The sequence below is a fragment of the Gigantopelta aegis genome, chromosome 3, assembly GCF_016097555.1.
Source record: "Gigantopelta aegis isolate Gae_Host chromosome 3, Gae_host_genome, whole genome shotgun sequence".
Lineage (NCBI taxonomy): Eukaryota > Metazoa > Mollusca > Gastropoda > Neomphalida > Peltospiridae > Gigantopelta > Gigantopelta aegis.
The window spans coordinates 91024447-91049963 of NC_054701.1; the positions used below are offsets into that span (position 1 = coordinate 91024447).

Consider the following 25517-nt stretch of genomic DNA (forward strand, 5'->3'; position numbering starts at 1 on the left):
AAAACATGTTTTCTCTTGGTTGGGAATGTCTATTTATATCTCACAACTGTGATGGATTCTGTTACTGTTCGGTAGTATAGCAGGTATGGACTGCAGTTCAGTGATGCATGAACTTGTGACCTAGGACAAAATTGCAACATCCAATTATATACCATCACATTTCATAATTATTCTGTGAATTATTGAAAATATTTGTATGCATCATTGACATAACAAGGAATATGTTTTGACGCTATAGTGAACAGTTTCCCTTTTCAAAGGTTATAATCACCTGAAGCTTAGGCCCCGCACCTTCAGTGTTGATCACACTACACATGGCAACAGCCAATATATTATACCATCCATGCATCATAGGAAAATACTAAGAGAATCCCCTGATGAAAACAATACAATTACAATGTCATGTTGCCATACATTTACGATTTGATACATCTAATATTGCTTTATCTCCTCGTTTTTTTCTTATATAAAAATGTTTGCTTACTTTAGAAATGGAGAGAGAGAGAGAGAGAGAGAGAGAGAGATTGATTTTGATCGATTTTGATTTTTATCCAGTTACTACATAGGGGTTGTAACATAATGTGTGAACGTTCAAAACAACATCCCTTGCAAACAGGAGTACCAGTGTACTATAATCATAAAGTGACATTTCTTGGCAAAATCTTGTCATTTACATTCCATTTTTCTAACCACAACGACTACAATTTAAAAGGCAGTAACTTTATTATATTTTTGACATCTATTCAAATGTATTCATACATCATCATTGCCGTCGTATTTACAATTCGCAAAAATACGTTCTGTAGGTTCAGCGTGAAAATCTCTGGGTTACTTTGTATTCAAGCAGCTCTGGCGTGTTGCCGAACACGTTGCTTATTTATTGATCTCCAATATCTTTTCTCAATGTTCATCACCCATTGACAAATAGCTATTAGAAATTCAACCATATTATCTTCTGGGTTTTTTCCCCATGCATTTCAAAATCCTGATGTAAGACATTAGACTTTATCAAAAACTGATTACAAACTACATCCCCGCCAACAAGAACCAATTCCAGATGACTAAGAATCGTTCATCGCCGCCGGTTACTCTGGGCTCGACTTCGGATCTCGCCATGAGCTGCTGCTGTCGATGTAGTTTGAAAAATAATATGCTGGCATGTTACAGAACAAGCGATTGGTTTATTGATCGCTTCCTGCGCAGCATACAAGCTTCCAGATATGTCGGTGTGGAGTAGTCGGTGCACTGGTGCAGATATTCAAGCGATCGCGTGGTCTTCCACCGACGAGTTTTCAGATATCACGAGTTGGGCATAATATGTGACATATTAAAATATTAAAACGACAAAATAAGGAACAAAGCCGTGTCTCTTTAAAGACATTAAACTCTTACAAACAGTTTTGAATTCTATACACGCACAAAAACAAGGAAGAAGAAAACAAAGTCGCTGTCCAGATATGTAAGCCAGTATTATCTTTAGCTGTCTGTGTATATGGCATGAATCTAAACTATACGTCAAATTTATATATTTAAAAACCCCAAACATTATTCCTGTATCTGTTCCTGTATTTAGTGAGTTACTAAAGATGTGCTAGAATCGAGACGTTCCGTTGTCTTGGTCCATCAGTGAATCACAGCGGCTGGTGTGATGGTATATTCAGGAGTCGCAGAATCACAGCCTCTCATTCCTTCAGTGACAAATTGTGGACAAAAGTAGACATGACTGCCAAGCTCAGATGGTGTCTGCATTTCCTGACTATATCGCATAGTCCGATTATTGTACTATTTATAATTCGTTGTCAGAATCTGAAAAAGACTGGAATAAAGATTTCTTTTTAATTAATGAACGTATTAGAAACAAACTGGGTACGACGATTAATAGGCATGTTATATATCAGAAGAGGATTTTTTCCCCCCTTGCCACCAAGGGTCGTAATAGTGAAGATGGACACTCAAGAACCGTAGTTTAAAACTATTTGAGATGTAGAATAAGTATTCCATTTATTTCCATCACCATAATGATTTCAGTCATACAGTATAGAATCTCTATATTGTTCACCATGATCAAGGTTGCACACCAGCATTTATTTTTACATTCTTTTCAAGTTTCTGTCGGAATATATTCTGTGAAAATATAGGACAATGTCGACAAGGCTACGTGACTACTATTTGTGGGAAGTGCATCATAGATTGCCAATGAACATTTTGAATTCCCCCCCCCCCCCCCCACCCCCAATGCCAGAGCACCGCTTTCTTTTGCTAATATACCAAGTCATTTATATAAGCAACTTGGTGGCAGCATACCACTTGCACAGTTGTCATTTAATACTGAAGAGACCAGTAACTGTAAACGCATGGTTATTTTAAAAAATACAGAGGTCAACCTACTTGTAGGCTTATTGTCAAAGAAACATCTGAAAGGGAATTTCAGTATTATTTATTTATTTTATTTTTAATGAAGGACTATATCCTAAACCGGACTGTCAATATTATTTTTTAAGTGAAGGACTCTATCCTAAACCGGACTATATTGAGCTGCTACAACAAGTATCGGCACCACAAATGATGGCGTGGTACCTCACTGTTTTGGCCCATTATATGTTACTTTTACGTAAATTATGGCCTTACGTCCATTAAAGTTCTGCGTGTTACAAACACACACACACAAAAGAAGTATATAATTATAATTATACATGTGTATATATATATATATATATATATATATATATATATATATATATATATATATATATATATATATATATATATATAGGGGGTTACTGTACATTCAAAGATACGTTTCGTACCCACGTACTATATTTAGTACCCGATATCAATCAATAACAATCCGATATGTCAGCAGGTGAATGTTGATTAAACAGACTTGAGAACTTTGCAACTATGAGTCAAAATGTGCTTATACGAGTCTTTTTAATCACTATGTAAAAAAAGTTCTCTCTTGAGCACTTGAGTTAGATTTTGACCGGCCTCGGTGGCGTCGTGGCAGGCCATCGGTCTACAGGCTGGTAGGTACTGGGTTCGGATCCCAGTCGAGGCATGGGATTTTTAATCCAGATACCGACTCCAAACCCTGAGTGAGTGCTCCGCAAGGCTTAATGGGTAGGTGTAAACCACTTGCACCGACCAGTGATCCATACCTGGTCCAACAAAGGCCATGGTTTGTGCTATCCTGCCTGTGGGAAGTGCAAATAAAAGATCCCTTGCTGCCTGTCGTAAAAGAGTAGCCTATGTGGCGACAGCGGGTTTCCTCTAAAAAATAGTGTCAGAATGACCATATGTTTGACGTCCAATAGCCGATGATAAGATTAAAAATCAATGTGCTCTAGCGGCGTCGTTAAATAAAACAAACTTTTTTTGAGTTAGATTTTGATATAACTACTCATTTAAAAAAATATTATTATACTATGCCTTGACTTTTAACTTTTAACAGCTTATAAAATCTGGTAGCCCTCGTTAAAGTTTGCTAGTTCTAAATTTCAGTCAACAAGAAATAATGGTAATGCCACGGACTCTGAACTCTATTTACATGCCTCTATACCACAGCGGTTTCAGGCACGACTGCCCCAATCTAATTAAAATTAGCTCCACTATTACCAGTAGAGCTAATTTTAATCAGATTGCCAGTGACTTGACCTGGGATAGAATGGTGAACCAAACGAACAGTATTCTGTTCAATCACGTTCCTTTCCAAAAATAAAAACCTCGTTTCCAATATTTTAACTTGGCATGCGTGTGGAAATTCAAACGTAAGAATGTGCTTCAGAAAAAACACAAACACATATACTTTAAATAGAAAGATGTGTTTTATATGAATTACAGTTTTGGTTGTCTGTATAAGTTTTGTAACTGAGTGGTACAATTTTTCGTATTCGGCACATTCCTGGGGTATTTAAAACGAAATGGAAGAACGCGATTAACCTTTAATTACACCCAAGCAAAACTAAAACTAATTGGAAACTAACATCACAGACAGCTGGTCATGGTCTTCCCAGAAAGAATATCCACACCTTGGATAAAAACAAGAACATTAAAACACACACACACATACACACACACACACACACACAAATACCCAACAAACAATAACAAAATTAAGTTAAGCGTCTTATAATATTTGCAACATTGTATTAGGTAAATATTGTTTAGATGGCACCTATAAATTATAGTATACGTGAAACCTGTCTAAACCGCGTCCTGTGGGAGACCTAATATTTATCCGATTTAGACAGGATCCGGTTTTTAGAGAGTCGCGTTTTAGAATTCAGAAAATTCGGGACCATGAAACTTAACCGATTTTGACAGTATTCCGGTTTGTTTTTATTGTCCGGTTTAGACAGGTTTTGCTGTATATCTACCAGGTCCTTTCCCATTAACTGTTTTCATTGTCTAATCATAACGTTTGTTTTCTTTTGTGTGGGTTTTTGAAGACTTTATTTTTGTTTAATGTTGTATTAAAATGCGTCAGAACGTTTCACATTTATGTTATTTACCTTTGTTTGACGTTCAATGTTTAAAGTGGTTTTGGATCTGGGATGTCGATAAACATTTGTTTATCTCTCTTTATATTCTAAATTGTATCACTGATGACTGCGGCAGGCAATACTTGTGATGGACGTTCCTGGATGTTGAAAGCATTGAGACACGCAATGCTTGTTAGTGACGCCTCACGCCGTATAATAATTACCGTAAGTCCTTAAACAGAAGCCTGCCTCGACTGAAGATGTTTACCCCCCCCCCCCCAAAAAAAAAAAAATATATAAAAAAATAGACGTTTGCCTTTTTTCTTTCGATGAACCGTTAAAAAATGCGCCAAAATTCCTCCAAGAAATTGCGCACTACTTTCCTTTTTAACTTGATCCTACGGAATATTCAAAATTCAATAGCACCAAAATTGCCCCCGCCCGCTACCGATTCCGGTCAAACTGCTGGTGCTCCCTTGCACTTGCCAGCGCGGGAGGTCCCCTCTTCTACCCACCCCAACCCTTTTCCTGTCCTGGACGGAGGAGCTGGCCGAGGCCGGCACCTGCGCCCAGGACAGGCGTGCGCTACAACAGCTTGTTTTGGGTGTACATGTAAAACCCTATGACCTGACCTGACCTGACGTTTGCCTTGTATAAAGATCTGTAACTTTGTCAGGTTAATGGCCACGTGATATAATACACGTCACTTATGTTGCATTACGAGAACAATTGGAAATGAGAAGGGTTTTTAATTTTTCAGTGAGGTAATACGTTTCCACAGGTACAAAATAAGTTTGGAAACATACATTAGGCGCCAAATCTCCCTCATGTAAACGCGCACCTCTTTCTCTTTGGCATAATCCTACGGGACACTCAAAATTCCATAGCACCAATTACACTCCGCCTGTCACCAATACTTGGACTGCTGGTGCTCCCTTGCACTTGCCAGTGCAGGCGTCCCTTCTCTACCCCCCCCCCCCCCCCCCCCCACACACACACACGCACACCTTTTTCCTGTCTTGGACAGAGAGATCCGGCCAAGGCCGGTCCCTGTGCCCAGTATAGGCGTGCGCTACAACAGCTTGCACTGAATGTGCACGTAAAGTCCTTTTAGCCTTTAGCCATACAATAGGCGATCATCTTACAGCAAGACTTTTGACTGAAAATATTTGAAGTTTACTCTGAATAGAGACCGGATCGTGAAGAGAAAAGAAAAGATGAAACCTTAGCTTCTGTTCTAGGATTTACATAAACAAATATCTGAATCATGGTACGGATCAATAGTCTTCGTCCAAGATCTGCTTCTTGTTGACAACATGCTGCGCATGTCATTACTGACAGCACTTACTGACACAAGTCTTCGCCATCAACACCAAATGTCAGAGTCCGAGTTGTATGGCCCAAAGTCATTTGTGATTAATACATCATACATTATCTCTGTTATTGCACAGCGGGTTGGTAAGTGCTAGGTGACTGGGTACTCCGATCAGTGGAAAGGTTAAAGTTAGTGTATTTTGTTTGACGGCACAACTACAGCATGCTGATTAATTAATTATCAGTTATTAGGGGTCAAATATTTAATAATTCTAACACAGTCTTCCAGGGGAAAACCGCTACATTTTTCATTAACTACATTTTCAAACAGACAGGATAGCACATATCACGGTCTTTTGGTATACCAGTGGTGAGGCACTGATTCAGCGGACAGTGTAAGGCCACCATGAGAAGAAGAAATCATATGGTTGTTACTTTATGACCCGCCAAAACGGTCACCCGTCCTAAAGCCCAACGCACACAGCTGTGAAAAACCGGTTTTCCCGAAACAAAAACATGATTAGCTTAATTTTGTTTGCCGTGTGCGTTGCCGGAAAACAAGAAAATGCGTTTTGCGAATCAAATTTGTTTGAGCCTTTTTTGTCACATTAATGTTTGCCATTATAACCAAAATCTAATATAGAGTTTGTACCCAATCCGTCAGTTAAAATCAAATTTTGTTTTCTTTCACGACACTACTAAAGCACATTGATTTATTTAATCATCAGCTACTGGATGTCAGACATTTGGAAACCCGCTATATTTTTCAATAATAGCAAGGGATCTTTTATATGCACTATCCCACAGAAAGCATAGTACATACTACATCCTTTGGAATACCAGTTATAGAACACTGGTTGGAACGATAAATTGGTCCAGGCCGTCCGCGCATCAGGCGAGCACTTAATCCCTTTCTGTTAGATGCAAGATACATTTTCTTTGTCCATCTTGCTGTAAGTGTACTTGTTGCCATGCTTCCATCAAAGAACTGTGGACTGACGCCTGAGAGTTTTATCCTTCTCCGACCTTTCATACTATGTTAGTCATGGTGTCAAAGAACATATTTATATTCATTGGTATTGTCAAAATAAGGCATCAGAACGTATGCTAATATGTCGTATTGAGAGGGCAAAGTTAATTTGTCTACAGGTAATAAAGGCTTCCGTCACTTAACGAGCCAGGACAATTGGTATTCATCGAATATACAAACATCTTTGCCGGCCATTCGCACATCACTAATTTCTATTCACCCCGAATCAGGCTGCCAGCGCGCTTTCAGTTTGGCCGGACAACCAAGTTGATCGGCTTCACCAACAAGGATGCCGCCGAGACATCTGGTCGCAGGGGTGTGGAAAACACCGAATCCGTTCTGTTGATGACGAATCCCTGCGAGTCTGCCAGCACTAAGCTGTCTAAATATGTTTGATGGAGACTTGAGCTTCTAGTAAGCCTTTCCTCTTACCCGAATGGACGGCATCAACACAAACTACTGCAGCCAGAAGCTTTTTTGCACGCGGTCAAACGGCAATCGATAGCCACATTAACACTGAATAGTCGGTCATTTACTCGTCTTATTTGCGTGGAACGTACAGTGGCCACACTCTCGCGATGTTGCATACATAATCACAATGGCGTGGCGCAATCGGCGGACACCTTCATCTTGCAATGATTATGCTAGACTATTTTTGTTTTTTAAAGGTAATGAGGGTTTTTTCTTTGGACATTGTAAACATTTTTTTTTTTTTTTTACTAAAAAGTTTTATCTCCACGTGGTTTTCGATCACGAACACTCCACAGCCTGTGTATCAATATTCTATGCTACGTCTGTGCTGGAACGAGTCGACCTCCGAAATGTTTTAAGTCGCACAAATTGGAATGGAAAGTAACACATTTAGAACTGTTTAAGGACTATTTTGTTTGAAGAGGATAGTTATTAACTAATTTTGATGGATTTTCAATTTATTTTATTTTATTTTATTTGTGCATCCCACAATCCAGTTTCATGTCGAACGTTCGTTGCAGTTAAGACGGACTCTTGGGTTATATCTAATACGACTATTCCATTAACTTGTCTATATCCAATTAAGTTTGAGTGTTATATTCATTTGTTGAACATTTACTTTGTTAGGATTGAATATAAACCCGCTAGACCTCGATCTAGCTCTAAAAGGGGCGGGACGTAGCCCAGTGGTAAAGTGCCCGCTTAATGCGCGGTCGGTTTGGGATCGATCCCCGTCGGTGGGCCCATTGGTCTATTTCTCATTCCAGCCAGTGCACCACGACTGGCATAGTAAAGGCCGTGGTATGTGCTATCATGTCTGTGGGATGGTGCATATAAAAGATCCCTTGCTACTAATGGACAAATGTAGCGGGTTTTCTTTCTAAAACTATATGTCAAAATTGCCAAATGTTTGACATCCAATAGCCGATGATTAATAAACCAATGTGCTTTAGTGGTGTCGTTAAACAAAACAAACTTTTTTTCGATCTAACTCAGGCTTAAATAGCCTACCACCTAGCGAAGTATCGGTATTATGTAGCGCGTGCAGTGTGTGCCAATTGAACATCTTGGATCACGCAACTGTCATTGCATATGGAGCGTATTCACCATCTGTCTGGCAGATTCACTGATTCTACATCAGTAATTCACTTCCATTCACGCGCTGCTGGGTCCGCTATTTCAGACATGCACACAATATTAGCTGGTAATGAGAACGGCCGATCGTTCGACTGGTATTTCCGCTACAATAAACACGGAGCCGAGAAAACGTGATGTAAGGGAATCCAATCAAGTCGTTGACCGGGCTTCTTTATCCTACCAACAAAGCAGCCTAGAAAGGGTTAATGTGTCCATTTCAGATATCAGTATTCTGTAACAATATGTGCGTGGGTATATATACTTGATGGATTAATAATGATATACACCATAATCGGAAGCCGTGTGTGTGGGCTGGGGGTGGGGTGGGGGGGGGGGGGCTGTCATACTCTGCCTCATCAATTTTGATGATAATGCATTGCTTCCCCTCCTGGGTAAAAATCAAATTGATATTTAGCAGTACCAACCTTCAATTATCTTCCGACGCCTATGTGCATCTATTTCAGCACATCTCCATTTCATACATTTGTGTTTTCCATATAATGATAACTTACGCTCGCGTTCCCCTGCGTGTGCTGTAACCTCACCGTGGTGCAGGGGTGTAACATTCTCTTTGAGAATGGCCAATACAGCACAAAATTGAAGTTTTGAGTAAAATTCAGTATCCGTAAAATTCTGTGATATTTGTGTTTTTGAACAGTTCTTTACACTGTTTTTGTTTAAGTCTTGAATTTTTATATTGATGTTGATCATCACTTTATTTATTTGCATTACCATAGTTTGACACCCAATAGCCGATGTATTTTTCGTGCTGGGGTGTCGTTAAACATTCATTCATTCATTCATTCATTCATTCATTACGCTCGCGTTATATTAAGCTATATAATATCCACCAGCGTGACGCGTCATATTAAGCTGCTGTTATTGTCGTTATTTCCAGAACGAAACGTAACCTTATTACACTCACAGCCATCATTCGACAGTATCAGAGAATTAACACATTTACAACATATTAAATGAAAACAGCACGAACGTGGCAATAGTCTGGAACAACCAACAATTTGTTTGTATGATTTTATAATATTTAATAAAGTAAAAAAAAGTTTGGTGGGGGTGGCGGCATGGCCTCCGTGGCCCCGCCCTTTGCTACGGCACAGTTAGCAAGGCTTTTGGTGTACCAGTCAAGAGGCACTGGCTGGGAACCCAACAGAAGGACATATGGTTAAGGACCACACATATATTGAGAGAGGAAACCCGATGTCGCCACTTCATGGGCTACTCTTTTCGATTAGCAGCAAGGGATCTTTTATATGCACCATCCCACAGACAGGATAGCACATACCACGGTTTTTGTTACACCAGTTGTGATTCACTGGCTGGAACGAGAAATAGCCCAATGGGCCCACCGACGACGATCAATCCCAAACCGACCGCGCATCAGGCGAACACTTTACGACTGGGTTGCGTACGTCGCCAATATTTAGGCTCTTTTGAAAACTTTTTTTTTAACTTTTAACTAATGTATTGTGAATACAAAAACAGTTTTAATATTGTTGATAGTTTTATTTTTCATTTCTTTTAATTATTATGATTTTAATTTTCTTTATTTTGTTTTGTTTTGTTTTGTTTGTTTTGCTTTGTTTTTTCTTCTTTTTAAATTTCATACGAGTGGCTTTTGTACTTTTTATATACATCGTTGAATTATTTGCATCGTATTTTCTACACAAGATGAGACGTAACTATCGGATTTATCGGTCCGTGTGGTGTCTCCATTGTTACGTGATCTGTTTTCCCGCCAGTCGACCTATTCACCATCTCGTTATGCACCTTATTCCTTCCTCGTCAGACGTCTGTCGTGACGAAGTGCTCGGCTGAGGTGTGATGAGTCACCGACTGTCCACTATATCCATTATGTTTCCCCGCCATCTCATCTTTTTAGCACGCCTGGTACATTATTTTTTATTTTTTTTGGTACATTAAAGGTCGTGCAGGCCCGAGGACGAAAATGTAGACCTTCGGGTTTTTTTAGTTGTCCTACTATGTAAAAATAAAGATTAAAATATGGCTGTGACCCCTCCCACTACTGGAGACTATGGCCCCTCCGACCCTCCACTAGAGACTGTGACCCCTCCCACCACTGGAGACTATGGCCCCTCCGACCCTCCACTAGAGACTGTGACCCCTCCCTCCACTGGAGACTGTGACCCCTCCCACCACTAGAGACTATGGCCCCTCCCACCACTAGAGACTATGGTCCCTCCGACCCTCCACTAGAGACTGTGACCCCTCCCTCCACTGGAGACTGTGACCCCTCCCACCACTAGAGACTATGGCCCCTCCGACCTCTACTAGAGACTGTGACCCCTCCCTCCACTGGAGACTGTGACCCCTCCCACCACTAGAGACTATGGCCCCTTCGACCCTCCACTAGAGACTGTGACCCCTCCCTCCACTGGAGACTGTGACCCCTCCCTCCACTAGAGACTGTGACCCCTCCCACCACTAGAGACTATGGCACCTCCGACCCTCCACTAGAGACTGTGACCCCTCCCTCCACTGGAGACTGTGACCCCTCCGACCCTCCACTAGAGATCGTGCCCTCGACTACAGATGTTATTCCTACAGGCCTGATGTCATATGATTTCAGTTCAACTTATGTTCGTGCTTATATCCAATTTAAGGTTCAAGTACGCTGTCCTGGGAACACACCTTAGCTATCTGGGCTGTCTGTCCAGGACAGTGGGTTAGTGGTTAGTGAGAGAGAAGTCGGTGTAGTGGTCGTTAAAACTCGCTCTGGATAGGAGCCGGTACTGGGCTGCGAACCCAGTACGTACCAACCTTATGTCCGATGGCTTAACCACGACACCACCGAGGCCGATAACGACGTCGTATGTTCTGTTCTATTACAGATTTCTCGGCGTTGAAGGTGAGCTATCGCTCCCGCTCCCCATGAATCGCCTAAAACTAGTTCGAGGAGAATAATGTTTAGCTCCCTTTAGCATTTAGATATATATATATATATATGTTACAGTTAATCTGTATAATCAGGTAATATGTATATTACCCGATTTTTTTCAGCTAATATGTATATTACCTGTTTCACTCAGGTAATATGTATATTAGCTGAAATATACTTCACTAATTTATACAGATTACCTGAAACGTGCAGAATGGTATTGACAAGGTTGTTATTTGACTGAATGAATAACTAACTATAAACAATAATATGCTGGCAATCTTTATTGGCTTAAAACACATACCATTTGCAACACACTACTGCAGAACAAACAACAAGATCTTTTCATCAATGTAGTCCAAATTTTTAATTAAAAACAAGTCTATTGATCAATGTAGTCAAAGTTCTCAGTTCAAAACAAGTCTATTGATCAATGTAGTCAAAGTTCTCATCAACAACAGTTCTTGTTTATGCATGGCAGGCTGGAATGGCAGCGGGAATTGCACACTAATCTGGCTTTGAAGAATTTACATCGATTTGTCTGACACCTCTTACTTCCAGCACAGTTACATCTTGTGAAACCTTGTCCACCGCATCTTGACTCCAGTTGCACAGCTTGACGCAGGGAAATGTCCTTATCTGTACAGACATCATCGGGTGAATACAAGGTCGTAGCACACACATCGAATTGGTTTCTAGAATACTTTCGATCCAATATTCCTCCTTTTACAGCAATTGTGTACAACTCGTTGTCACTGCACTCTGTCACAACTCCGATGATGTTCCTAGGATCTGCACGTCCTCTGTCAACTGAAGGAATGGGCACTGTCACATTGCTTCCGATTTGCACACTAGAAAACACAATGTGACTTCGTTTGACCATTCTTTCTGCCTGCTGGAACTGGGCATCTCTGGCACTCTCTCTGCAGCCTAATTTCCTCCTGACGTACAGAGATGGGTGAGACTGGTACAGGTTCTGCTTCCTCGCTGGATTTCTCGATTGGGTTTGGATGGGATACTGCAGACAGGAGGTCGTCTTCAGTTTGCAACCTTGCAGTGACATCTTGGGGGAGGCTGGATGATGTCAATCCTACCTTTGCATCGGCACCAAACAGAGCAGCAAAGGGAGAACGCTTGATTCCAGTGTGATGGCTCGAGTTCTTTTGAAATTGCACAAACTTGAGTCCAACAGTCCAGTCCCGTGTGTCACTGTGAACACCATTCACCAGGTTATTTATACCTACCAATCAAATGAAGCCAGTCAAAGGAAATCAGCAGCCTAAATCAAGCATTGTTTTCCCAACTAATCCCATCTGCGTCCTAGCAGGCTGGCACAACTTTATTGTGCTCTACAGACAGGATTAGTTAAAACAGCAGTGGTGGATTATACAGATTAATTGTAACATTGTCTATGAAATGATTTAACAATGAACATGTACATCAAAGGTATTGTGACAAATCAAGGAGAATTTGGACTACATTGATCAAAAGACTTGTTTTGAACTGAGAACGTGGACTACATTGATCAAAAGACTTATTTTGAACTGAGAACTTGGTCTACATTGATCTAAAGACTTGTCAATACCATTCTGCACGTTTCAGGTAATCTGTATAAATTAGTGAAGTATATTTCAGGTAATATGTATATTACCTGATTTTTTCAGTTAATATACACATTACCTGAGTGAAACAGGTAATATACATATTAGCTGAAAAAATCAGGTAATATACATATTACCTGATTATACAGATTAACTGTAACATATATATATATATATATATATATATATATATATATATATATATATATATATATATTTATCTCGCCTTCATGTAAAATTCTTTAATCTCATTGGTTGTTTGCCGTTGGACAAATCCCTTATACCCCTGTGGGCGGAGCCAAATTCTCTTATACCCCGTCTGTAATTTCCAACAGTTTCTAGCCACCCCAGTTAATGCTAAAGCAATAATTAGATTATAAATAACATTAATAATCAATCAAGTATACATAATTAATTTTATTTTTACTATATTACAAACATTTGAAGTTAAAAACTCGTTTATCGATGGAACTATTTTTCGTCACTGGCAAGTGGTTTCGTTCGCGTCCGCGTGGTACGGTTCCGTTAATAAATTGTTAACAATTATTGTCTGGCGTTATTTTGGTTATGATATTGGCGATACCGAAACACACGAGGGTAATAATCTCTTTATCATATAATCTCAAGCTTAATACAAAGAGGATAATTCATGTTTTTTGTCAAATATGATTTATAACTCATCGAGTGAAGTTTGCAATCATATGTCACGAGTCACGCTTTAAATTTTCTATTTACTATATAACTTTTGGCAATTTACCTTTAGTTTTAAAACGCCAGCAGCAAAATAGTTTCGGCTTTATTGCAGTGATGATAACACTTTCTACAGCGATGATAACACATTTTAGAGCGAAATAGTGAAATGTGTTATCATCACTGAGTGACTGATAACATTTTTATTTGACTGATATTCCCCACCGTCACCTTATCTTATTCTTTTCTCATTAGTGAATTATCCCCATCGTCACCTTATCTTATTCTTTTCTCATTAGTGAGATGTCCCCACCGTCACGTTATCTTATTCTTTCCTCATTAGTGAGATGTCCCCACCGTCTCCGTATCGTATTCTTTCCTCATTAGTGAGATGTCCACATCGTGACCTTATCTTATTATTTCCTCATTAGTGAGTTGTCCCCACCGTCACCGTATCTTATTATTTCCTCATTAGTGAGATGTCCCCACCGTCACGTTATCTTATTCTTTCCTCATTAGTGAGATGTCCCCATCGTCACGTTATCTTATTCTTTCCTCATTAGTGAGATGTCCCCATCGTCACGTTATCTTATTCTTTCCTCATTAGTGAGATGTCCCCACCGTCACGTTATCTTATACTTTCCTCATTAGTGAGATGTCCCCATCGTCACCTTATCTTATTCTTTCCTCATTAGTGAGATGTCCCCACCGTCTCCGTATCTTCTTCTTTTCTCATTAGTGAAATGTCCCCATCGTCACCGTATCTTATTCTTTTCTCATTAGTGAGATGTCCCCACCGTCACGTTATCGTGTTCTTTTCTCAGTAGTATGTCTCCAACGTGACGTTACGATGACGGAGTGCCTTCCTATCTGTTTCTTTCGAACCTCGGCGCAGTGATTGATTTTCAGTCGGAGTAATGTTGCAACAGAATGTCTTCTCAGGGAAAACAACAGAAGTAACTTTTTTCTTTATTCAAATTTCAAATCGATTGAAGATGGTGGTTAGGGATATTAACCATGATAACTCGCGCGAAAGATATGAGATTTTTTTCATCTTCTTGTTTCTTTGTCCTTTTCATCATTATTAGTTATATCTATTCCAAAAATGATTAATGGACGAGGCAAGCGCATAACGGTAACTAATTATGAAGCAGACGAAAGTCCACCCTACCAAATCCCACCCCCCAAAATAGGAAAAAAGAGTGCACTCTGTGGTTTAGAAGTGCTGTTGTTGTTTAACAGAAGACGGGGACGGGACGTCGCCCAGTGGTAGAGCGCTCGCTTGATGTACTGTCGGTCTAGGATGGATCCCCGTCGGTGGGTCCATTGGGCTATTTCTCGTTACAGCCAGTGAACCATAACTGGTATATCAAAGGCCGTGGTATGTGATATCCTGTCTGGGATGGTGCATATAAAAGATCCCTTGTTACTAATATTACTTACTCTAGAAGACTATATGTAAAAATTACCAAATGTTTGACATCCAATAGCTGATGATAATATATCAATGTGTTCTAGTGGTGTCGTTAAACAAAACAAACCTTATTAGTTAACAGAAGACGATGATATATTACTTTGGAAAATAATATTAACATATGCGTTTCTGGTATCTTATTTAGTATTACTATGACTAGTTTTACTGAAACATTTTTATGGTGGTGCGTCGTTTGTGATTACTTTAATAAGTCTTTATAATTATAATTATATATCGTTATTTGTTTGAACTTATTGTTGATGGAATACTGGTACTTCAGAACTGTGAGGGAAAACCTTACAAATCAACAAGTAGATGACAATAAATCTGATACTGATTGCCGAAAGTGTGCACTAGAAAACAAATTTACCTCGTATAGTTTAAAAGATAACGAAGTTTGGGGCAGTGACGATATATAATTATAATTATAAAATCTTATAAAAAGTATATATTAATTTAAAACATTTAAACCCCAAAAACCTTTAATTTTACCAAGACATTTTTATGTATTTCTTAAAATTACCAATATCAGGTCCACATTGACAATTACAATTGCGTTTTTAAAAAAAGGAATGTAGAATTAACATTCGGTACGTGTCAAATGACCTTGTGCATGCCAGATCATCAAGGCCAGATGATTTAATTTTTATATGTTTTACTATCCTGTTGTTAGAGGGTTTTTAAATTTAAATAACTGAATTTTTTTTAAAAGAGTAATCCTTTTGCATGCGCAGTACACACGTTTTGTTGTGACCCTAACGAAACGAAGTTTGGAGCATAGATCGTATTGGTGTGCTAACCTTCGTTTGACACTTAATAGCCGACCTCCATTTTTGTACTGGGGTGTCGTTAAACATTCGATGGTAAGCGTGATTAAATGAAAACATCTTACGTATACTTTAACTTACAATGTTTCGTACTTGAAGTTCTATTCACATGCGTGTTCGAAACCCTAGTGGTATATGAGCACGTTAAACTAGTTATCTATCTATCTATTCACACTATGTACGCTTAAATCTAAGTCAGTTACAAAACAGCAGCAATGGATGTAATTCTACACCATGAAATTACACGTAGTTTCACAAGTATATCAATATTCCCACTGGTGCTGAGTGCTTGGCACGTGATACTGCTGCTCTTCCACGTCCATATTTGAACAGCGTGGGGAAATGGAAAATATATTAAAGACAACACCACCATTCAAAGATCGTATCATTAATCAAATGGTTGACGTCTGACATTTCCCCAGGGAGGGAAGGCCCGTGTGAAATGTTTGTCCTCGTCACATCACAATGAAATGGAAAGAGATTACCACTGTATGTGCTGTTCGGAATGATCAACAACATGCATTATAAAGAAAACCATTTTCTAGCCAATGGCAGTATTAGCAATAAAATTAGTAAAAAACGGTTTTAAAAATAAAACAAATTTGTATGGCATGTATTCTAGTGGAATACGTTATTGCTGGCAGTATTAATGCGTAAAATGTAGAATATCTAAAGAAATAGCGAGTTTAAAAATATTTTATCTTTTTTTTCATTCTTTCTTTCTTTATTGTATTATTGGTGTGGCATGCGGAATTCAAGGTTTGCATTTCACAATTAAATTATTGGTCTATGATACACGGCTATTCCTAGGATTATTAAAGTATGTCAGGCGCGTTAGCAGAAATGTTAGAAGGGAGGCGGGCAAGATTGGCGAGCGAAGCTTATCGGAGGGTCGAGTCATGCTCCCTCGGAAAATATATTGAAAAAAGAAGAAACACACTTCCTGCACACGCGCCCGGTCACACCCACACTATACCGAACATTTCTGTCTCTATAAAGCTATATTTCATGGTTTATATTTATTTTTCAATGATTTGTCTATTTTATATTTATATCTTATCTTCAGTGGCTTAGAGAGAGAGAGAGAGAGAGAGAGAGAGAGAGAGAGAGAGAGAGAGAGAGAGAGAGAGAGAGATTCGGTGTACACCGACACGCACCCTTCCCCTGACACTTGTGAAGCTAAGTGAATAATCCAGGCTTTACTTCAACTTACCGTTAATGAAATCCCGCCGCCCCTGGGGGGCGTCATGATCTGGCAGAATTAAATCTTTGGCTGCTTCGTGTACACGGCGTGGGACGCGCCTGGAGACCACGCTCGGGGAGTACTCCTGTCCCATGTCCGGATAGTCGTCCTCGTACAGCCCGTCGTCATACAGACCACACACGGACAGCTGGTCCCGCGAAGTGGCCGGAGACAGAGAAATATTCAGCGTGGGGTTGGAGCACTCGTACAGGTGTCGGATATCACAGTCTGCCCACTGGTCATCGTGCAGGTCGTTGGTCAGCATGTCCGTGTGGGACAGGGTAGATGCTAAAGTCTCGGCCTTTTCAAAGTGGTCACTTTCGGTGGCTGGAATGCGCTCGTAAGCACTGTTTATATCCATAATGTGGTCGTTCAGCTGAGTTTTATAACAGTGAAGGATCTTGCCCATACTGTATTTGAGTTTGGTACATCCATCCATCAAGTTGTTATTGCTAAAATCTTGATTTACGTGGTCATTGTGCAGGTTTAAAGCACTGATTTTCCGATGAAACTCTACGTTTTGTAACTGAGAATTGAAGTTTTTATTTATTTCATCTTCCAAAAGGCACGTGCATTCGCTAATGCCAACATCGGCGCATGTGCACTGGGGAGATGTTTCAAAATTCATATTTGTAGCAACTTGAGGTGGAGCTCCGTTCATTTTCGTTGCCTCTTCTTGTTCAATTTTTAATTCTGTCCCATTTATTTCGCCGATTTCTTCCACAGTTATCTGGCTACAATTAACTGTTTTTATCGTATTAAAACTGGATTCACGCGAATGACCACCAAAACCTCCAAGCGAAAAGGGTGTCATCTGGGCTGCAACTGTAAATGTCTTGTTGATATTGTTTTCCAATTTTCCCTTTCTACATCCAAGACACGGCGCACTTTCTGATCTCTGTATGGAAATATCTGCTGGAATTTCGCACTGTTCAATCTGCAGCGTCGATCCATCGCTTGACAACCGCACGGTGATGGTTGAAGTCTTCGAACCAAACTTGTTGTATGTCGCCTTGGTCGTACAGAAATCTGAAAACTGCAGCTCTTTTGACGAGGCATTGTCCGAGGTTTCTTTACTAGTCTCTGGTGTTTTTAAAACTGCCGTGGAATTCCACTGACCGGAACTCCAGCTTGTCACGGATCTGATTTTTTTGGAAAAGAGTTTTCGCGAGCTGGACGTTACGCTGTTGGTGCCAGAACGCGCCGTTTCCGAGACTCTCACCTTACTGAAACCATGCTTGCTGGAGCGACATCCCATGCCGCCATGTCAGACTCTGGAACACTAAGAACGAGTGATTGCCAATACCCAACTGCTTAGATTTCCAGCCGCGATAGACAGACGTCTCGCTGAAGCCTCTCTCTATCTCCTTACATTTCTTTACAGAACCAATCAATAAATATTGCCCGACTGTAAGAGGCGCAATTATCTCCCCTGTTCATTTCTGCGACGTGTTTGCAGACGAGCAATCGGAATGGACTGGAAGTGGTTTGTGTTTACCAAGGACACGATAAAATATCGATTGTGCCAAAACACAAGAACATTATTACTACATAGTTATGTACGTCATCTCAAAGTCTCGTTTTATTACAGAAATGGCTAATCATGACTACATCTCCAATAGAAGAGGCAACAATAAAATCGCACACTTAATGTTTGAGGCAGTCAGGAACAAATTTATAACATTGAGAAGCTGTCGAGAGTCTCCTCGTTACCCAGTGCACTCAAGATGTCAGCATACACTGTATTGTTGGCAACATACTATTCCAATAATATTATGGAATACAAAGAGCTCAGCACATACAATAAAATCTTGCCTTCTCCTATGTTCGTGCTTGGTTAAAATAGTTTGACAGTTTGTCAACAAAGAATTCACCATTTAAAATAATTATATTTTGATATAACTTACAAACATTACAGTAATAATAAAAATGTATTCGATGAAACAGCGAATACACATTCGACAATACAGATAGGAGTACATTAGATATATATATGTGTATAAATTATGTTTAGTTTTATAATTATTATTAGGTCTGTGTATTACGTTTATGTTGGAGGTGCTATTCAGAATCTGGAAAACAAATTGACCTAACGGTGAAGCAAAATACGAGTGTTTGCTAGCGGTTATTACCCCCCCCCCCCCTCCTCCTTCCCACCCCAACAAAACAACTAGAAATAACTAACTAGACATTCTTATGTTGTTAACACTCTACGAATAATCAATATATGTGAACGAATTTGATCTTCTTTGAAGATTGCAAATGTTTCTTAACTCCCCGAAGTGGTCAGACTAAGCCCACAGCTAAAAGCTGATAGGGAATACCAGGTGTGTGGCACAGATAGCCACAAGAGACAAGCACATGCCGCGGTTGGAGAGACAAGGACTTGGATGTGGAGGTGGACAGCGAAAGAAGTAGAAAGATAGGAGAAGTTGCCAGATCGGAAAGAAATGAGATGGAATTCAAAGGAGAGAAAGGAAAGGGGGCAGTGGGATAAAAAAAAGGGGGGGTTGGCGTATCTAACGAGGTGGACTTGGTAGTCCGGTCCCCGCCATTCTCGAAATGATATACATGTATAAATATTTTTGTAGTTCATTTTTATTAAAGGACTGACATTTTCGACTGCGGGAATTATTAAGCATAAATCGGGCAACATTTTAAATAATATCCTGCTTAACTGGCGAATCCTAGCGGTTCCAAGAGGTCCCGTTTTAGAATACTCGTCCCTCTACCTCACATATTTAAGATTCGCCTTTGCCCACTTTTCATGTCTTTCGTTGTGTGGTCTTTGCTGCTGTTAAAAATATATTTTATAACAATTAAAAAAACCCTTAAAATTCTTGTCAGTACATGAGAGTGAGTTAGATGTACTTTACATGTATGTGGAAGAAAAGAAACATTTGTAATAATCTTCTCTGGATGCACGAAGATTGCGAGTCGACCCATAGTCCACCACCACCAGAAGGGAATACGCTTGCTACGTGCCAAGTCGATTTCAGTTTATTTTGATATTCGTGTTTATATACAATTATATTCCAAGCCATTCTCCAGGGCATATTTCTCAGCTATCTGTCCAGGATTTTAACCATGGACGTAATTAACTGATCCAGAAAAGATCAGGACCATTGATGTTATTATTACAGAGGTGGGGGTTGGGTGACCGAGTCAGATGTATGGCATGTAAAACAACATACGCTTCAATCATAGGCCTGTTGCGTGTGGGCGTTTTGTTGTATTAAAAAATTTATATATCTTAGTAAATGAAGAAATAACACCACTGTAGTTACTTTCATTTATATTTTCCATTTATTCACAATTTGTAATTTTTGTTAATCTGATTAAAATCTAGTTGTGTGACTTGTATCCTAAATCATACTGAACATTATCAACACACATACATATGGGAACGCATGGTAAACACAATCATTAAAATACCACGGTCAGATCATACGTCTGTGATACAAGTTATAAACCTGTAATAGTTGCTATGTCAGGAAGCTTGTACACAATAGCACTGAAAATACAAAATATTCTGTGTATAACAAATATATTACAGTATTATAATGATACGCCAGTATAGATTATGACCGACTGATTCAGTTCAACTACAGAATAATTCAATAAACTAGTGTTGGGAATCGGTTGGTCTTTCATCATTTATCATCAATTATAATCAGTTTGCACCAACTAATGAATGGAATTATTAGAACTATACATGTATGGTCATGTTCACTGATTTTACCTTCATTAAATATCGGTTTTCTTTTATATACACATGGAAACGAACACAAACTACAGTATATCTTTTATCAACTCCATCATCTAAACTACAGAATGTGTTTGTTTTTTTGGTGTTTTTTTACATATCTTTATAATCGATCATCACAACGGTAGATCCCAACTGATCGATTTATCCGAAACATTATTGAAAGATGGTGCTGTCGGGTTTCTTTCTGTAGTGTGTGTATTAGTGATTAATATGTCAAGTATTTATTATTAGTGAAGTGGAAAATGATCAATATAAAGGTATTTATCCGAAACATTATTGAAAGGTGGTGCTGTCGGGTTTCTTTCTGTAGTGTGTGTATTAGTGATTAATATGTCAAGTATTTATTATTAGTGAAGTGGAAAATGATCAATATAAAGGTATTTATCCGAAACATTATTGAAAGGGGGTGCTGTCGGGTTTCTTTCTGTAGTGTGTGTATTAGTGATTAATATGTCAAGTATTTATTATTAGTGAAGTGGAAAATGATCAATATAAAGGTATTTATCCGAAACATTATTGAAAGGTGGTGCTGTCGGGTTTCTTTCTGTAGTGTGTGTATTAGTGATTAATATGTCAAGTATTTATTATTAGTGAAGTGGAAAATGATCAATATAAAGGTATTTATCCGAAACATTATTGAAAGGGGGTGCTGTCGGGTTTCTTTCTGTAGTGTGTGTATTAGTGATTAATATGTCAAGTATTTATTATTAGTGAAGTGGAAAATGATCAATATAAAGGTATTTATCCGAAACATTATTGAAAGGGGGTGCTGTCGGGTTTCTTTCTGTAGTGTGTGTATTAGTGATTAATATGTCAAGTATTTATTATTAGTGAAGTGGAAAATGATCAATATAAAGGTATTTATCCGAAACATTATTGAAAGGGGGTGCTGTCGGGTTTCTTTCTGTAGTGTGTGTATTAGTGATTAATATGTCAAGTATTTATTATTAGTGAAGTGGAAAATGATCAATATAAAGGTATTTATCCGAAACATTATTGAAAGGGGGTGCTGTCGGGTTTCTTTCTGTAGTGTGTGTATTAGTGATTAATATGTCAAGTATTTATTATTAGTGAAGTGGAAAATGATCAATATAAAGGTATTTATCCGAAACATTATTGAAAGGGGGTGCTGTCGGGTTTCTTTCTGTAGTGTGTGTATTAGTGATTAATATGTCAAGTATTTATTATTAGTGAAGTGGAAAATGATCAATATAAAGGTATTTATCCGAAACATTATTGAAAGGTGGTGCTGTCGGTTTCTTTCTGTAGTGTGTGTATTAGTGATTAATATGTCAAGTATTTATTATTAGTGAAGTGGAAAATGATCAATATAAAGGTATTTATCCGAAACATTATTGAAAGGTGGTGCTGTCGGGTTTCTTTCTGTAGTGTGTGTATTAGTGATTAATATGTCAAGTATTTATTATTAGTGAAGTGGAAAATGATCAATATAAAGGTATTTATCCGAAACATTATTGAAAGGGGGTGCTGTCGGGTTTCTTTCTGTAGTGTGTGTATTAGTGATTAATATGTCAAGTATTTATTATTAGTGAAGTGGAAAATGATCAATATAAAGGTATTTATCCGAAACATTATTGAAAGGTGGTGCTGTCGGGTTTCTTTCTGTAGTGTGTGTATTAGTGATTAATATGTCAAGTATTTATTATTAGTGAAGTGGAAAATGATCAATATAAAGGTATTTATCCGAAACATTATTGAAAGGTGGTGCTGTCGGGTTTCTTTCTGTAGTGTGTGTATTAGTGATTAATATGTCAAGTATTTATTATTAGTGAAGTGGAAAATGATCAATATAAAGGTATTTATCCGAAACATTATTGAAAGGGGGTGCTGTCGGGTTTCTTTCTGTAGTGTGTGTATTAGTGATTAATATGTCAAGTATTTATTATTAGTGAAGTGGAAAATGATCAATATAAAGGTATTTATCCGAAACATTATTGAAAGGGGGTGCTGTCGGGTTTCTTTCTGTAGTGTGTGTATTAGTGATTAATATGTCAAGTATTTATTATTAGTGAAGTGGAAAATGATCAATATAAAGGTATTTATCCGAAACATTATTGAAAGGGGGTGCTGTCGGGTTTCTTTCTGTAGTGTGTGTATTAGTGATTAATATGTCAAGTATTTATTATTAGTGAAGTGGAAAATGATCAATATAAAGGTATTTATCCGAAACATTATTGAAAGGGGGTGCTGTCGGGTTTCTTTCTGTAGTGTGTGTATTAGTGATTAATATGTCAAGTATTTATTATTAGTGAAGTGGAAAATGATCAATATAAAGGTATTTATCCGAAACATTATTGAAAGGTGGTGCTGTCGGGTTTCTTTCTGTAGTGTGTGTATTAGTGATTAATATGTCAAGTATTTATTATTAGTGAAGTGGAAAATGATCAATATAAAGGTATTTATCCGAAACATTATTGAAAGGTGGTGCTGTCGGGTTTCTTTCTGTAGTGTGTGTATTAGTGATTAATATGTCAAGTATTTATTATTAGTGAAGTGGAAAATGATCAATATAAAGGTATTTATCCGAAACATTACTGAAAGGTGGTGCTGTCGGGTTTCTTTCTGTAGTGTGTATTAGTGATTAATATGTCAAGTATTTATTATTAGTGAAGTGGAAAATGATCAATATAAAGGTATTTATCCGAAACATTACTGAAAGGTGGTGCTGTCGGGTTTCTTTCTGTAGTGTGTGTATTAGTGATTAATATGTCAAGTATTTAGTATTAGTGAAGTGGAAAATGATCAATATAAAGGTATTTATCCGAAACATTACTGAAAGGTGGTGCTGTCGGGTTTCTTTCTGTAGTGTGTGTATTAGTGATTAATATGTCCAGTATTTATTATTAGTGAAGTGGAAAATGATCAATATAAAGGTATTTATCCGAAACATTATTGAAAGGTGGTGCTGTCGGGTTTCTTTCTGTAGTGTGTGTATTAGTGATTAATATGTCCAGTATTTATTATTAGTGAAGTGGAAAATGATCAATATAAAGGTATTTATCCGAAACATTATTGAAAGGGGGTGCTGTCGGGTTTCTTTCTGTAGTGTGTGTATTAGTGATTAATATGTCCAGTATTTATTATTAGTGAAGTGGAAAATTATCAATATAAAGGTATTTAACATCAAACATACAACTGTTGTTGTATTAGAGTGGGAATCTTTGACTACCATTTGGTAGGCACAGATTGTGTACTTTTGATATACAGTTTTCTCTGGCCGTAATGAGGACATCATAACTGTCCACATGTCCGTCTGCTTCTCTTACGGTCAGAGTACTTGGGCTATACTAGTATAAACACCTGAGTTTCAAAAAATATATATACATGTATTGGTATATACAATTAAATCAATTCAATTAGTCACAAGTAATAATTAGTCACTTGTCAAAAGCATCCACATTTCCCCTTCTGAATGACTTTCTACTAATCAGGGGTGGGAATTGGTGAACTGTAAAAAAAAAAAGAAATCTAGAGGGGTCCCAGAAATTCTTTAAATCCTTGGTTAAAATCTGTGCCATCCGACACATTTTGGAGGAAAGGACGATTAAAATGCGAGGAAACGCTATGTTCCATGAAAGAAAAACCGCGGATCTGAGGAAAATTCCCAGCCCTGACTAATATACTAATAAGCAGTTATCTGTTCAACATGACCTGCAGTCATCTAAATTGGACCCCAAACTGTACAATATCTTGTTAAACAGTCGGTCATTAAGTCATTAATGGAAACTGATGTTATTTTCAAACAATTACTGCTATGCACCACTTAAAGAGTTAGCTCTAGTTAATACAATAACAATAGCTACTGGTATTAAGACAGCGATGAAATCAGAGCCTGTATGTAGAATGGACGTACCTGAACCACGTGTCCACTGGGGTATTGTTTTTTTCTACTCCCTTCCTAAGATGTGTAAACAGTTACACAGCAGTAAACAACAGTGGCTAATTAGCACTGATTGGACTCTAAAGCAGAGATGAAAATTAACTTTCAGGCCTTTAATCTCACTAATTTGGGCACCACAGGCTTTCTCTCTGTTCTGAGCACACCAAGGTTTTTTTTTACTGCAGGAATATTAATTAAAGTTGGTAAAGAGTTGTACATATTCATTTCAAGTTATTTTAATCTAATTGCAGCTTAACATTCCATCAAGTTTAAGGTGAAATATTTTGAGGTTAGCATGTTTGTACTTAATGTGGCTTGTTTATTTTGGACATACCAGTACTAAAGCCCAGACACAGAAATCTTTGCAATTTTTTTTTTTTTTTTTTTTTTTTTTTTTTTTTTAAATTTATAAAAAGTGACAATAACAGTCTTTGGGTAGCACTAAAACCCAGATTTCTAGAAATATCCACAGGTTTTCACCTCTGGTAAACAACTACATATATATATAAAATATACAGTGAAACTCCCCGGAACCAGACACTGGAATTCCCTCTAAACCGGATGTTTTTCATGATCCCTTTTACATACCTGTACAGAACATTAACTCTCTAAATCAGATATCCTGTAAAACCAGACTTTTTATTTGGTCACATGCATGTCTGGTT

The 25517-nt window shown here is 38.3% G+C and overlaps 1 protein-coding gene across 1 annotated transcript; it reads right to left on the reverse strand.

Moving 5' to 3' along the window:
• Positions 1–685: 685 nt before the first annotated feature.
• Positions 686–18534, reverse strand: LOC121369318. The gene is made up of 2 exons (XM_041494297.1): positions 17153–18534; positions 686–1816 (listed from the first exon to the last, which is right to left on the reverse strand). Exons 1-2 carry the CDS (start codon positions 18438–18440, stop codon positions 1800–1802), a joined length of 1305 nt encoding a protein of 434 aa, XP_041350231.1. The 5' UTR covers positions 18441–18534; the 3' UTR covers positions 686–1799.
• Positions 18535–25517: the final 6983 nt, after the last annotated feature.